Genomic DNA, 16017 nt, shown 5'->3' on the forward strand with positions numbered 1-16017 from the left:
AGTTATACTGAAATACAATTAGCAAAATATTCAAACAAATGTGTTGTATAGTAATGTACGTGCCTCTTCATTAGCATGTTAGATAAGATTCAGCGGAAGCTCTCAGAAGTACTGCCCTTTTGAAGGAGTGCATTTCAAGATATGTGCATATGAAAAACGTGGTTCCTACTGGTGACTGCGTCACAGGTGCCGCCCACGACTGTGATGCATTACCTCCGTTCATATTTGAAAGATATTCTGAATGTCAGTTACAAGTTAGAGAAATAAAGATGTAACTTCTCCCCCATCCAGGTTCATGGACTCCCTGAATTCTGTGGACTCCACACTAGGAACCTTTGACCTAGAGTCTTGGTTTTTCCATACCCACTCATTCCCGCCCACCTCTCCTAATCAGTCTGCAGGCACTGTGCCTGCATCTCCTATCCCCACAGCCACTGCATGGGGTTGGGGCCTCACCCTTTCTCACCTCCTGGCCGGCCTCCTCACCTCCATTCTGGCTCCACTCCTCCCGTGCTGCACCCTGAACCCTCATCCCCAAATGCAAACCTGACCGCATCACCCTTTGCTCTGGATTCTTCGATGGCTCCCTATTGCCTGCATGATAAAATCTACAGACCATTGCAAAGTACCAAGACCCCTACCCAGCTCTCCAGCCTCATCTCTCAACACTCCTACTCGCCTGACTTTTCACGTTCCCATTATTTTGAACTACGTGAAGTTTCCAGAATATGCCACCTCACTAAGCTTTTTCCTATGCTGTTCCCTCCACCCAAAATGCCCTCCCCGAGTTGTCCATCAAGGCAAACTCTTAAAGTTTTTTTCCAAGTCTCAGCTCTAATGATTGCTTCCTCAGGCCCCACCCCACCCATCGGCACCCCCTGGGCAAAAGTAGGTGCCCCCTTGCAGGGCTCACCACACGCAGTTCATGAAGGTCAACTTGCCACGTTACAAGGGTTTGATGAGTCTGTGTCGCTACAAGATGGCAAACTTCAGGAGGCCAGGACTGAGTCATTTTTTCTTTGACTCCCCCAAACCTAGTACCGACCCTGGAGCCCAGGAGGCCTTCAGTGAGTGTCGGTTGAGTAAATGAATACAATATGAAAAAAAAAAAACTGATTTCAGGCATAATAAACGCATTTAATAACAGCAAACAAAGAATAACCCATCTCTCCATCTGGAATAGCTGAAAACAGGGTCACAGGGGAAGGGGAGGGCGGCCAAAATCGACACTGTGCTGTGAGGATCACTGTTTTTCTTTTCTTCCCTTTACTATTCTGGTTAGATTTCCCACATCCTGGGAATGACAATGCGCATGTTTTGATCTATGCAGCATGCTATAATTTCTTGAATTCCGCTCTCTATTCTTTGGGAGATCCTTCTGTTATATACACATACCTCAATTAGGGGGTGATTATTTCCCTTTACCAAAAGGCTCATCGTTTTGGTTTCATTAAATAGAGAGTTCTTCCAGTGCATGAAGAATAATATTAGATTTATAGAAATTCAGTTTACATTTGGCTTTTTAGGAACAGATGTCGTACACAGCCAAGCCACTGCTCTGTCAGGCTTCCTGAAGTTATGGTTTACAGGCTCCTTTGACTCCCTTCCGGCAAACTCCTGGCTTAACCCCTCATGACCCGGGTCTGCTGAGGCTATTCGGGGCACCTGGCCACCTAATCCAATGATCTTTGCTTGGAGTCTTCCGTCTCCACCTCCCTGAGTCATGCTGCCGCCACCGATCATCCAATTTTTCCTAAAACCCTCAAAATCCTTGGCCTTTGTCCACAATCTCTGTTCACCCCACCCTCACCACTGAGATTCCAAATGTGTTTGTTCATCCAGCTTCCTGCTGGCCATCTCCCCATGGAGGTCTCAAGGGCAAATAAGATAAAGCAGATGAGTGATGTGCCCACCACCCCCAGCAGGCTGCCCTTTCATATCCCTGTGAAAGACACCACCGTCCGCCCATTTTCATGACCATCTCCCTTTCCCTCGTGCCACAAATCCAATCCATCACCCGCCATGTGGCGTTCATCTCCTGAATACATCTCCAGCAAACCCATCTCTCTCTCCCACATGTGTTAAGCTCCATGAAGCACTGGAATTGTCTGTTTCCGTTCATTACTATAACCCCATACTTATTAAACACATGACCTGGCACACGAGACACTCAGTAAACACATGCTGAATCAGAGAATAGGGAGGCAGACAAATCCTACTTTACAAATTGTAACACTGAGCTTCAGAGAAGAGAAGTGATTGGCCCACGGTCACCTAGGTGGACCAATCAGGACTTAGCCCGAGGGTGGCTCCAGCTCCCGCATTCCCCTCTGCTCTGGGCACAGGGTTGGTTCCGGTGTGTTCTTGCCCCACTGCCCGAGGCCCTCTGCCTTACCTGAGAGCACCGTGAAGACGGCCGCAAAGGCATTGAGCTTGAGCCCGTCGATGACATTGCTGGAGTGGAAGAGCTCGAGACACATGAGGCTGAAACCAACCACCAGCAGGAGGATGTAGAGCACCTCGGAGACGACCGACAGCCACAGGACCCCTGCACGGAGGAGGCAGGGAGGTCGTGAGACGGGGACACACAGGGCGGACTCTCCCTGGGTTCGTTCCACCCCACGCCCTTGGGTTGGGGGATCAAGTCGTTTTAGAGAAGACCTCGGTTCTAGCGTGGGTCCTGATTAGGTAAGGCGATCCTGGCCAGCCATCCTCCTCACCAGGACTGGCTCAGGAACCCCAGCCTAAGTCAGCCGGAGCGTGGCACTCTCAGGATGACAGTTATTGGTCCAGGGAGGCATGTGACCAATAAGCGGGTCCATTCAGATCAGAGGGAAGAACTTCCATCCTGTGGCTGGATGGGAGGCTCTCTTTCTCTTCTCATCTGTTACATGACTGCCACTGGGAGCCATCTCATGGCCCAGAGAGCACCTGCCTTAGAATGAAGCTGACACTAGTTGCTGAGCAGAGCAGGAAAGATGACCTCATTGGGCCACGCAACCACCAGCCCCGACGGCTTCCCTGTGGCTAAGCTGGCCAGTATGATGTTCTCTGTTACCTGCAGCTATAAGCATCCCAACTCTTACACACATCATGCTTGCCCTCAAGGTACACCTACGTTTTTATTTACCCTGTTCCCTACTCCACTTTTTTCTAGAAACCACCATTGCTATTCCCACAGCTTCAACCTTGTGGTTCTCTTGGGAGCTGCCATGTTCTGCTGTGGTCCCACCCCACTGGGCACAGCTAAATGATCCAATGTGATCACGTGACCTAGAATTGGCCAGTCAAGGCCCTTCTCCAGGAATCTGTGCTTGGAACCCACTGAAGTAGACAGGAAGAGAGTCCCAGATGGGAGCCCAGGCACTCTGCCAGTATGAGCGACTGGTTCCAGCTGTTCCTGAAGGCCAGCTGCACCCCATCCTGCCAGTGTTTTGGCTACCCAAACCTTCTTTTTATTCCCTAAGATAGCACAGCTCCCTCTTCCCCCAAATTGGCCCAAATTGGGTTACCATCATTTGTCACCTAATTTAGGGGGCATCTTCTACTCCCATCCTACATTATTCTTCCTTCTTCCTACATGCTTTTTATTTGAAGAACCCCTTTCCTCTCTCAGTCTGTGCAGTTTAGTTGCATCAGATTCACACCCTGGCTCCATGACTCGTATCTGGCCAATCAGAACTCCGTGTCCTTCTGACTCTAGTCATTGGTTCAGGAATGAACCTCTCTATGCCTCAGTTTCTTAACCTATGAAATGGGGATAATAATAGCTCCTATCTCATAGTATTGTGGTGCTGCGAGGATTCACACGGCAACGTAATGAGCTTGTGCTTAGCATATAGAAGAGCTCAGTTCACGTGCATCATTACCATTGCTGGATGGGAGGAACACGGTGGGGACTGGAAATGGAGCCGAGGGGTCCTTGAGTGAGGTCAAGGCTAGAGACAGTCAAGAGGGAGAAATGACACTGTGGGAGCAGACACGATTTCTGAGAAAAAGGGTGGTGAGTAGGAGATGGAGCACATCATGTGACTTACCTTCTAAGCCACACTAACCATAGGTTTTGAGAAGGGACTATGGATGGACCAGGCCTGGCCAGCCGGAGATGGACACATGACCCAAATCAGTTCAATGAGTCAGGCACAGGACTTTTGCTGAAACTATCGGGAAAGAAAATTCCTTTTTTCCACTGGGTTTGAGGCTGGGAAGATGGAAGGATGGAAGTGACTGCATCAAGTAGCAAGGGCCTTCCTGAGGGCAGAGCCAAGGCCAAGGAAGGCGGCACCAAGAGATGGAGGAAGACCGTGTCCTGTGACATTGAGTCCCCAGATCCAGCCATGCCTAAAGCTGCCAGTCATCTGTTCTTTCAATCATATGAACCAAGAGATCCTTGTCTTTGCCTAAGCCGGTTTGGGGTAGAACGTCTGTCTCTTACAACCAACAGTCTGGATCTTCAGTTTTTCTTTTCTCGGAAGCTGTCCTTCCCTACCTCTCTGCCTTTGCACAAGTTGTTCCTTCCACCTTAGTGCCCTAGGGACACCCGATATACACCATTCAGTGAAGGAAGCAAACAAACAGCAATGTCTGAGCCCCTATCTATTCCCTGATGAAGGATCCAGATTCTCAAACACCCACTATCATTCCTAATGCAACGGGGCTTTCAGAGCTTTGAAGAACTTTTTTCTTTTCTTTTCTTTTTTTTTGCTACAGGAATATCGCTTCTCCTGGGCAATCCCTTGGATTTCTGTGAGAGAATAATGTGCTCTTGGCAGCCTGCATGTTGTTAAAACATCCCCTGGCACCGTACACTCGCAGCCTCTGAGGCCCTTCGCTGGCCCCAGGCCCACCGGGCAGCGAGGAGGAAGGCAGGAGGTGCAGGGTGAGCTGGGCCATGCAGGGGGGCGGCTGCCCTCGGGGAGGCCTGCTCTCCCTCCCAGCAGCCTTCACCTCCAGCTGCTGTTGCCCTGCGGGTGGGCGGAGCCTCACCAGGGTGAATTTGCAACAACTAGGCTCACAGCATCTGTCTGCAAGTTACAGCCCACCCCAGCCAAGGAAATTAATAACTATAGTAAGAAGCGGAATTGTTGCTGAGGTTATGCTAATAGCAGCAACAATGTCACAGTAAGGGCCAAGGGATATTAGGCGTTTATCACGTGCCAAGTCATACTGGACAATGTTAATGTTCTACCCAATGTCCTTGCACCTCTTTTTAGTGTTTCTGTCTTTGCAGGATTGTCTTTGGGAAACTGGACTACATCTTGCCCATATTCATTCAGAAAGTGCCTGGAAGCTTATATTTTCCTCTCTGTTCTGTCGTCAACCAGTGGCCGACTGGGGTAGTCCTGCCCCATGGCTCTGGTGGAGACCACCCTGGGTGGTGACCTACACTGCAAAGCTCCCTCGGGGCCAAAACTGAAGCTGCCCTCTCTGGGCCCTGGCCTGACATCACCCCCTCACTTGCCTTCCTCCCTTCCCCATTCTGCTCCCCCCAATTCCCTTACCATTCTCCTCCGGGGCATTTCCTTTATAAATGACTTGCACATGGATCCTCAGCCCAGAGTCTGTTTCTAGGGACTCTGGCCTCAAACACCAGCATTCACATGCATGATCTCCCTCAATCTTCCTGACAGCTTTGCAAGGCAGCAATGCAGCACCCATATCACAGATGGGCAAACTGAGGTTCGGAGGGATTAAACCACTGGTCTACACAGCTGGACAGTGAGTGATATAGTCAATCTGGGTTCAAACTCAGGCCTCTCTGACTCCAGAAACCATCATGGGTAGGGAGGTTGTAACCTATCAGGATAGAATGGCCACTTTGAAGTCATATCGGGGGAGTTGGGTTCCCTGGCGATGGCTCTCATCTACATGCACTCCAGCATCCCAAAGAATTTCTGCATCAGAATTCTTGCAAGACGATGGCCACGGAGTGGGATTATGGTGGGGGAGGGGGTTCTCAGTGATCCTGAGCCCAGCTGGCCACCAGGTGTGGTGGGGAAGGAGGTCGCAGGGAAGAGCAGATGGGTCTTGAGGATGCTGGTGACTCAGGCTGGGACCTGGGACGCTTTGCTGCAATGCTCGTACCTGGACAAAGTCTCTTCGAGCAACAAAACACAAAGAAACTATAAAGGACTAAAAATAATTGTGCGCATTGGCAGTTGGGGCAAATTATGATTATGGACAACAAGATACGAAAAGACAAAAACCCCAACTGCTACTTCTGAAGAGCCAGGAGCCAAAGCACAGTACTGCGCATGCCCCTGCACACAGCACCACCAAGGGGGTGGGCAGACCACCTAAGCCACGCCTCTGGCCCAACCCCTGGACCCGCCCCTACCCTCACCCCATATAAGGAACCAGCTGGCCCCACCCCCACCCCACCCCCACCCCACCCCCACTCCGGGAGCCAGCGAGCAAGGGAAACTAACTGTTGCTTGTTTACGCTCCCTCTTGCTGTAGCAGGGATCCCGGTAAAGCCTTGCCTGAATTTCTTGTCTGGCCTCTTATCAATTTCTATTGATTAAGGAGGCCAAGAACCCCGGTTGGTAACACTGGGAACCAGGCTGGAAAAGATGGGTTTGACCCATGCTGCAGAGGCAGGTGCAGTCCTAAAGGGCTTAGCAAGGGAAAGACATGCAGGGAGGCTTGCTCTGGAAGGGGGCTGGCTGGAAGACCCGCTGGAGGTTTGGGCCGCGCTCCATGAAGAGATGGTGGTGGCCTGGGCCGTGGCAATGATGGGGGGTGAGGACAAGTGGGGAGCTTGATGACTCCAGAGGGGTGGGCTCAGTGGCCTGCTGACCCATGAATGCGATGGCAAAGGAGAAGGAGGAGTCCAGAGTGGGGCCATGTCTCCAGCGCAGGCGTCTGAGCAGACAGTCATCGTTCCTCAGTGAGAATGGTGCTAAGGCAGGAAAGTGGTGAGGCCACTCCTACATGTGCAGAGTCTGCAGCAGCTGCAGGACCTCCAGTGGGGATGTGCAGGAGGCAGCTGGAGCTCAGACAGGGATGTGGGGACAGTGGCAAGACATGGGCACTCACTAAATGTTTGCTGTGATTCTTAAAGAGATGGATGCCCCAAAAAAGCATTTAGAGCAAAAGAGAAAAGGGTAAGAAGTAGAATCCACAGGAACATTAATACTCAAGGGGAGGGGTGGGGAGGGGCTGTGAAGGTGTAGTGACACTGTGGGTGTCCCACCCATCCCTGCCGACAGCACTTCAATGCACCTGCCACCTGCCAGCACCTCTCTGCCCCAGGGGTTGCCCTGGTCACCAGAGCCTACTCCCCACCTGCTGGGAGATTGACACCAGCCTGCCCTGCACCTCTGCAGCAGCCCTCAACCAATGCCTGATGTGAGCTGATGAATAAGTACAAATTATATGTGTGTTTCCCACTGTAATAGGGAAGAACAAATCTGACTCCATACTGGATTGGTTTCTTTTCCTTTAACCTTTATACTCTATTGCTTTTGCTACAAGTTAAGAATATCGCCTATAGCCTGAAATACACAGGATGGCCCATTCTCAAGGTTCTGACCTTTATAGGTGTAACACTTATCCATTCATGTAGAGATAAAAAGTTGCAGAACAGAGAAGAACATTTGTCTTGTTGGAGGTTTACAGGAACATCTGACCTGACCTAGCTGGACAGTTGCAAGAACAAAGGATTCCCCTACCAAGAAGTTTGCAACGACAAACCACACCCCCTCCCCTTTCAGTATAAAAGTAGCTTGAATTCTAACTTGGGGAAGATGGTCCTTTGGGACACGAGTCCACCATCTTCTCAGTCTGCTGGCTTTCGGAATAAAGTCGCTATTCCTTGCCCCAGCAACTCTATCTATTGTCCTGCCATGCATGAGCAGTACAAGCTTGGACTCAATAACACCACCACCAGGGGAGAGATGGTGTTAAGTGTGAAGAACCACAACATTAAATTGTCTCCATCAAAGAGTGAAAACGCTATCGCTTTTCCATTATTTTTAAAATTCTTATCAGCCCGATCAAAAGAGTCTCGCTTGGCGATAATATGTCCTTAACACTTTCCTAACACTTCTTAATTGTTTAAAACAACGAGAGGGCTCAGATCTTCAGCAGTTCCTAAGCAGACTTGCAGAACATTTTGACAGTTGCCTTCTGTGCTGGGGACTCTCCATCACCCCCATCCTCTCCCTCCCCTCCCAGGCCACAGCTCTCCACCCCTCTCTGCCCTACTCTGGGCCCCAGGGGACTGACTCCTTAGAAGGGCATCCCCAGGCTCCCTGGCCCTCTGAGTCAGCAAGGGGGGGCACCAGCTGGAAATCGGCACATGGGAGGAGAGAGGTCAGCGTGCTTCTGCCCTGCTCCCTCTCTCTCTCTGTCCACTTCTCTGGCATCAGCTTCATCCTCTTGCCCATGACTACAGCTCCGTTGTCACGGCTGCTATTCTTACAGACCCCAGAACACCGTTCTTGCCCTTTTCTCCTTCCTGTCCAAGGCTGGTAACGGCTCCCCTCTGTCATCAGCCCTTGGGGGCCTCAGATTCTCTTAACCCTTTCCATGCCTCTGTTAGGAGTTCTTTCATCCAAGTGCCTTCATTTGAACCATTTGGGAGATTCTGTTTCCCGCAGAGAGCCTCCCTGGCACATCATTTTTTATGGCAAGGGATCCAGTTAGAGGAATGATCTTAGCCAGTGGTCCCAGAGTAGGCCCCGAATAGCAGCAGCAGCAGCACTTGGGAACTTGTGATGCAAATTCTTGGGCCTTACTGAATCCAGGAACTCTGAGAGTAGAACCCATCTGTGTCTTTTTTTTTTTTTTTAATATATTTATTTATTTTTGGCTGCTTTGGGTCTTTGTTGCTGTGCGTGGGCTTTCTCTAGTTGCAGCGCGCAGGCTTCTCATTGTGGTGGCTTCTCTTGTTGCAGAGCACGGGCTCTAGGCACGCAGGCTTCAGTAGTTGTGGCACGTGGGCCCAGTAGTTGTGGCTCGTGGGCTCTAGAGCGCAGGCTCAGTAGTTGTGGCGCACGGGCTTAGATGCTCCGCGGTATGTGGGATCTTCCCGGACCAGGGATCGAACCCATGTCCCCTGCATTGGCAGGCGGTTTCTTAACCACTGCACCACCAGGGAAGTCCCCCATCTGTGTCTTAGTGGGCCCTCCAGGTGATGCTGATGCACATTCAAATTTGAGCATCACTGATCTGAAGTCCCCTTTCAAATGTATGTAGGAAAAAGAGAGTCGACTTGTGCGGGGGAGGGGATTGAGTCAATAAGTGCTAGACCATAGGTGTTGGTGTCTGGCCAACAGAGAGAAGGTATAATGGGAATAATGAAACAATCGGGAATCATCGCGTAGTGTCTGGTCTAAAATCAATGCCCACTATTAGTGTTATGGAACGCATGCACGTGTGAATAAAGGAAGCTGGGAAGGACAGTGGGCTGGCAGCCTCTGGGCAGGACCAGCGGGGAGCCTTGGTGACACCCGGAAAGGCTCAATAATCACAGAGATGATTGTTTCAAGTCTCTGAAACTTGCTGCTAATGGCTCAATTTGCAGCTGAGAACTGGTGACCTCCCGGGGCAGAAGAAATGAAATGATTTCTCATCAGGTGCGTGGCCTGTGGGGTGACAGCTAATCCTGTTAGCTGCACTTTTTGCCTTTTTAAAAAACATCTTCATGACGCCAGCTCTGACCCTCCACTGATGCAATTGATGGGTTTGCAAGAACCATTTCCCTTTTGCCCGGGAATCCCTCCCTTGCTAAGACACTTTCCAGGGCCAGCTCGTTGGCTGAGGGGAAAGTCACAGGCGGGAACCGTCTTGGATGTGTGACCTTGGCTGGGGGCCTTAACCTTTTGCCCTCTGTTTCCTCAATTGAAAAATGGGCATGATAGACTTGTGAGCATTAAATGAGATGACATCTTTAAGTCACACAAGCCTGACACTTGGAAAGTATTCAAGAGAGCTAAGTATTACTATCACTTCCTAATTAGTATAATTATTAGCAATTATAATAATTACAAGAGGCAGTGAGGCATAGGGGTGAAGAGCCAGATGTGGGCCAGGCCACCTAGATTGACATCAGCTTTTCCAATTACTAGCTGGGAGACTGAGCAAGTGGTATCACACACTGTACCTGTTTTCTTGCTTATAAATTAGGGATAGATCTGGTACCCACTTATGGACTGTTGTGAGGATAAAGCAAGTTAATTGATAAGTGAAGTGTTAAGGGCAGTGCCTGGCACATAGCAAGTGTTAACGTAAGTGTTAGTTACTATTATTGTTGTCATCGTTGTTATTCCCATGGGACGTAGCCAAGGAGTAGGCAGCCTGGAACAATTGCATCTCAGCCACCGGACAAATAAAACTCTTATGGCGGGGGGTGGGGGGGGGGCGGTGCACAGGGGGATTGTGGTAAAATCATATGAAATCCCAAGATGCAATGGCATTTTAAGAGAAAACATTTTTCCTCCCCAAATCCATCAGTTTAATACGTCAAATCAATAAGTCGTGGTGCAGTGGCCGCTGGCTGTGGGCTCGGTGACACGCCCCCTGAAACCCAGCATGTTAAATCATGTAAATGGCATGGGCCGGGACCTCTGAGGTTGGAAACAGCTCCATGATAGCTGCTGCTTGCGAAATGTCAATACTGGAAGCTCAGAGGCAGAGATGCACAGGGGATGGGAAGAGAAAGCCAGAGGCCTCGAAGAACCGTGGAGAGGGACTTTGGGGGTCACCGAGCCCCCAGCCCTCCATCTGCAGATAAGAAGTTAGCCCAGAGAGGAGTTAGGATGTGCCCCTGTCACAAAGCACGTTGGGGGCAGATTGGGGTAGGGGTGGATTTGCCACCTCCCAGGCTGCTCGATGTTGCATGATTGGGGTGACTCTATCACAGGCACTGGGATTGAGATTTTAGGGGAAAGGGGCTGCCTTGAACATGGTGGCCGCATCGCACGTCTGTAGCCCTGAGTTCCAGCCCTGATGCCGGGGGACCTCTGGAAGGGCCCCCGTGTCTCCAGGCGCCTCAGTTTCCCTCCTGGTAAAACAAGTGGATTCTCAAACAAGCTGCCAACAGGCCGAAGCCAGTCCGCAGAATTGTCTTGTTTGGCCCACACAGGATTTTAAAAATATCTGAATTCATTATCAACATTTAAAAATAGGAGACTTCGCATAAAAATCCAGATTTCTGGATTTGTTTGCAAAATGGGTGGATGCAGCAATATAAGACCCGCATTCCCATACAATGATGACTGTGAGGCTGAGCTGGGGCGGCCCCCCTCAAACAGGGCAGCCCAGACCCCAGCCAGCGCCCTTCACCCCTTCATGGTTCCTTCCTAGCACTCGTGAGCATTTGGGTTTACAGCCCCCCATACAATGCTGTCTAAGGTCATTTCTATCCCTGACACTCTGCAGCGATGCAACATTTTGAGACCCTGTATGGTCCTCCCTGATATTTACATGCGGGAGTGAAATACAAAGTCTCAGTTATCCAACTTCCTCAGGGATGGGGGATTCTAGCAAACACCATGCTACCCCACACGTGAGGGTACCAATTTTCAAAGAGTCACATTCAAAGGAAAGGCATTCAGCTCTAAAAATATGCCCAGATTGATTTAACGGAGCCAAGAGCATGGATCTGAACGCTATTTCCAAGAGTCATGTTGTCCACCCCAGCCCTACATCCTGTTCATGAAGGCCTGAGAGGGCCGGTGAGTGGCCCGAGGTCACGACACTGGGAATCTTCCTTTCATGAGTCAGATAGAACCTTTTAGGCTTTGACTGGAGGTCATGGTGGAGACCCTAGGTGGCTGCTCTCATGGATGTGCAAAAAACGTTGGGTAACAGAGCGCCTGGGAACGGAATGCCATTCAAACGCCCATCAGCGCGTTGCTCTGGAAACACAGGGCCTGTCTGGGGCTGTTTTCTGTGTCAGTCACCATCTTTTCCAGAACTGTCCTTTTTTAGAGCCTCTCTACTCAAAGGTACTGACTCAAGGTCTACATTTTAACCAGATCCCCAGCTGACCCGAACACACGTTCAAGTGTGAGGAGCACTGCTCTAGAGGATGAAGTTCATACGTTTTAATATGGGACCCGCATCCTTGACAAGCAGGTCCTAAGTAGCCCTGCCCACCTCAGCACTGGCTGCTTGCTGAACATTCCATGCCCTCCTGTGCCTCCAGCATGGCCCGGGCCCTTGGAGTGTTGTCCTCCTCTGGGGTCAGCTGAATAACGGCAAAGATATCCACGCCCTAATCTCCAGAACCTATGAGTATGTTACCTTATACGGCAGAAGGGACTTTGCAGACGTGATTATGATCTTGAGATGGGGACATTATCCTGGATTAATTGGATGGGCCCAATGTAATCACAAGAGTCCTTATAAGAGGGAAGCAAGAGGGACTGAGTCAAGAAAAGGAGATGTGACAATAGAAGCAGAGGTTGGAGTGATATGGGGCCACGAGCCAAGGAATGCAGGCAGCCTCTAGAAACTGGAAAATGCAAGGAAACAGGTTCTCCCCTGGAGCCTCCAGAAAGGGATGACGACACTTTGATTTTAGCCCCATAAGGCTCATTTCAGAATTCTGATCCCCAGAACTTTAAGATAATAAATCCAGGGACTTCTCTGGTGGTCGAGTGGTTAAGACTTCGCCTTCCAATGCAGGGAGTGCGGTTTCAATCCCTGGTCGAGGAGCTAAGATCCCACATGCCTCATGGCCAAAAAAACAAAACATAAAACAGAAGCAATATTGTGGCAAATTCAATAATGACTTTAAAAATGGTCCACATCAAAAAATAAATAAATAAAAATGAAAAAGAATAAATCGATGTTATTTTAAGCCATTAAAGTTTGTGCTAACTTGTTACTATAGCAATAAGAAACTAATACATCTTCTTTCTTTGTTCAAGATCACCTCTTCCAGGAAGCCTCTCCTGACTACCCTAGCCCCCACTGCGGCCCCCAGACAGACCTCAGCAAACAAGAAAGCTTCTCCATCACTTCCAGGTAGATGCCTCGCTGAGATGGAGAGAGCCTGGACTTGGGGTCAAGCAGGTCTGGACTTGACCTTGGACCCTTACCTAACTTCTTTGAGCCTCAGTCTCTTTGGCTATAAAATGGAGTCAACACCAACAATCTCACACATTTTCTGGGCACGTTAAATGAGATTGTGGCTGCAAACCCGCCCCCAGCCCCCAACAGTCCAGTTCCTGGCACATTGTAGGTCCTCAGTAAATGTTGTGTATCAAGCTGACAGGCTGGGCCCGGAGAAATGAGTCGTTCTCCTCTGAGCTCACAATTGATAAACGAGTTTATCACTGGAATGGATTTTGACAATGTCTTGTTGCCCGCAGAGTTCCACAAGGTTCCAGTTCCTGTCAATTTAGAAATGACTCTGGCAGACATGCCCTTATAAATGCCTCTGTTGGAACCCTGGGACAGTCACTGAGCGTTTGAGATGTGTCATGGTGACCTTGGCCTTCAGCATCAGGCTACAATGATTTTTCCCTCTCTTTAGGACCCAGAAGCTGGCCTTGAAAATAATCTCTGGCTCACACAAGCCGGGGCCTGGGGAGGAGGCTGGGAGGGGGAGCGTGGTGGGAAGAACTTAGAAGTCTGAGGTTGAGTACTGGCCACTACACCCCACCCGGACCTCCCATCACTTGAGCAAGTCCTCTCATCACTCTGGGCCTCCCCTTTCCCCATCTCTAAAATGGGGTTTCTATGTAGGCAAAGGAAGTAGGACGGGGTAGGTCAGAAGTTGCAAACTGGCCTGAAGACAAGGTTTTGAGATTTTTTTGCTGTGTTTCCTGGGTTGGTGTTTTGGTTTGGTTTGGTTCCTTCTCTTTCTTTGTCTCTCTGTCTTTCTGTCTCTGTCTCTCTGTCTCTGTCATTCTGTCTTTCTGTCTCTCTCTCTTGTTATATGTGGTATTTTTAAAATTTTGAATTAGAAAAATGAATTTGAAAAATGGGAAAATCACATGAAAATCTAGATTCTTTTGGAAATCTGGTTGACCAGGGCCACCTTCCTACAAGAAGACGATGGCTGGAGCCCGGTGGTGGCCGCTCCCTGCAGGCAGTTTCTCTCTAGTTTGCCAGAGTCCTCACCCTTCCCTATAATTTCCTGCCCTGGAGGCTGAGGGCTACAGCCCAGGGAATCACCCCCGAGTGCAGGCAGGTTCTTTTACAATGAGAGCTGGGAGAAAGCCATTGGGGGGTGGGGAATGCCAGGCGGTGTGCAGCCAGGGGACAGAGATGGGCAGGGCCGGGGGAGGAGGTCGGCAGGGGATGCTGGGAAAGGTACTGCATCAGAAGGGCCTCCCAGACACCAGCTGGTTCCTACTCCAGCTGCCACCTGCTGCCAGGTGGGAGGAGTAGTACCCTGAAGAACACAGCTTCAAAGTGTGAACAAAGTGTTCACAGTGAACAAAGAATGGGGCTGGTCACTGCAGAGGCGGGGAAAGAAGGAAACGGTTATCTGCTGTGAGATGGTAGTGTGCCCAATGGTTAAGGGCATGGCCTGGGGAGCCAGACCACCTACAGGCAAATCTCATCTCTGCTAATCTCATCACTTGCTGTGTGGCCTTGGGCAAGTTACTTCACCTCTCTGAGCCTGTTTCCTCCTCCGCCTCAGAGGGTGGTTGTAAGAATTAAATGAGACATGTAAAGAGGCATAATCCAGGCTCAGCTCATGATAGGCCTCAATATATGCCAGCTATCCCCATTTAACAGATGAGAACATTGAGACTTGGAAAGAAGAAGAAAAACTTCATCTGTCTCAAGCCTGACAGAACCAGGCCGAGTGGGTAGTGGGGAGGTACTGTCAACCGGGTGATCTGGATTCAACATTTGCCCAGGATGTCAAGAAGAAGCACAGTCTAGCCCTCTGCCTTTGGCCTCCCTGTGGCCCCCTTGCTCAATCAAGGGCATTCTGACTTGCCCTCCCCAATCCTGACCTCTAGAGTGTCCCTCTTCCCTTAAACTCACCTGAAAAACCATAGTCTCTGCACTGAACAAATTTCCCAAACCCAGACTCTGCAGAGGGCACTATGGGGAATGCAGAGGGGAACAGACTTGGATCCAGCCCTCTGGGAACCCCAAATTTAACCTGAGGGCTGAGATACACCCAATAATGACAACCACGTTATACATCACCTAAGGAGGGCAAGGCACCATGCTGGGGCCTTGGCAAAGAGAAGCTCATTTCAACCCACAACAACCCTATGACTTGGGTGCTATTATTTTCTCTGAGTTATAGATGAGAGGAAACTGGGCACAGAGAGCTTAACTACCGAGCCCAGGAACATAGCTAATAAGTGACAGAACTGGGATTCAAAGGCCAGCCAGCCCAGATCCCCCTGCCTACCAAGCCCAGCTGGCCTCAAGGTCTGGTGAGCCAGTGGAAAAAAGGGCACTTCCTGATAACCTCTGGGTGGCCTGCCTGGTCCCTTCCAACAAGCATTCAAAACAGCTGATACAGGCTCCATCTTACAAATGAGGACACTGAGGCAGAGAGAAGGAGAGTGATTTGCCCAAGGCCCCACAGCATTGGCAAGGGGAGGAGTCATGAGTGGTGCCCAGCTCTGTCTGAGCCCCCTTCCAGCTCTCTGCAGGGGCTCTGCCCCTCTTCTGGGCCATGGACCCCTATGGCATCTGATGAAGCCTAACAGTTTTCTCTGAAAAATGTTTTAAAATAAAACAAACATACAGGGTTGCAAAGGAAACCAATTATATTGAAATGGGGTTATCAAGACATTTTTAAAAATCAAATGTATAATATTAAACTACGTGCTTTTTTATTAATGCACAAAATAACAAGATCTAGTGCAAGTCTAATAACTTTGGTAACTTTGAAGGAGCAAGGAAGAAAGTGATATTTTCAAGACCTCTGCAAACTCTGTAATGTGTTATGAAATCTATGATTCCAACTGGCGACAAAGTCCCAGGTGGGGCTAGGACTCCACATATCATGGAAAGAAATGCTTAACTGCCAGTTAGAAGCTAGTGAGAGTAAAGATGTAATATCTTGCCACCCAAGTTCTGGGA

General features: G+C 49.8%; 1 protein-coding gene across 5 annotated transcripts in view; it reads right to left on the bottom strand.

Annotated features, from left to right (window-relative positions):
- GSG1L (GSG1 like) overlaps nucleotides 1-16017 on the bottom strand; it is a 213771-nt gene that overhangs the window by 75583 nt on the left and 122171 nt on the right. For 4 of the 5 annotated variants that reach the window (XM_082359685.1, XM_082359681.1, XM_082359683.1 and 1 more), the window contains exon 3: nucleotides 2396-2548. The exons of the other annotated variant lie outside the window; for it this stretch is intronic. In XM_082359685.1, coding sequence (XP_082215811.1) covers nucleotides 2396-2548 — 153 coding nt within the window. The remainder of the gene's footprint in view (nucleotides 1-2395; nucleotides 2549-16017) is intronic. 5 annotated transcript variants of the gene reach the window in all.

This window comes from Balaenoptera borealis (genome assembly GCF_965194805.1).
Source record: "Balaenoptera borealis genome assembly, chromosome: 16".
Lineage (NCBI taxonomy): Eukaryota > Metazoa > Chordata > Mammalia > Artiodactyla > Balaenopteridae > Balaenoptera > Balaenoptera borealis.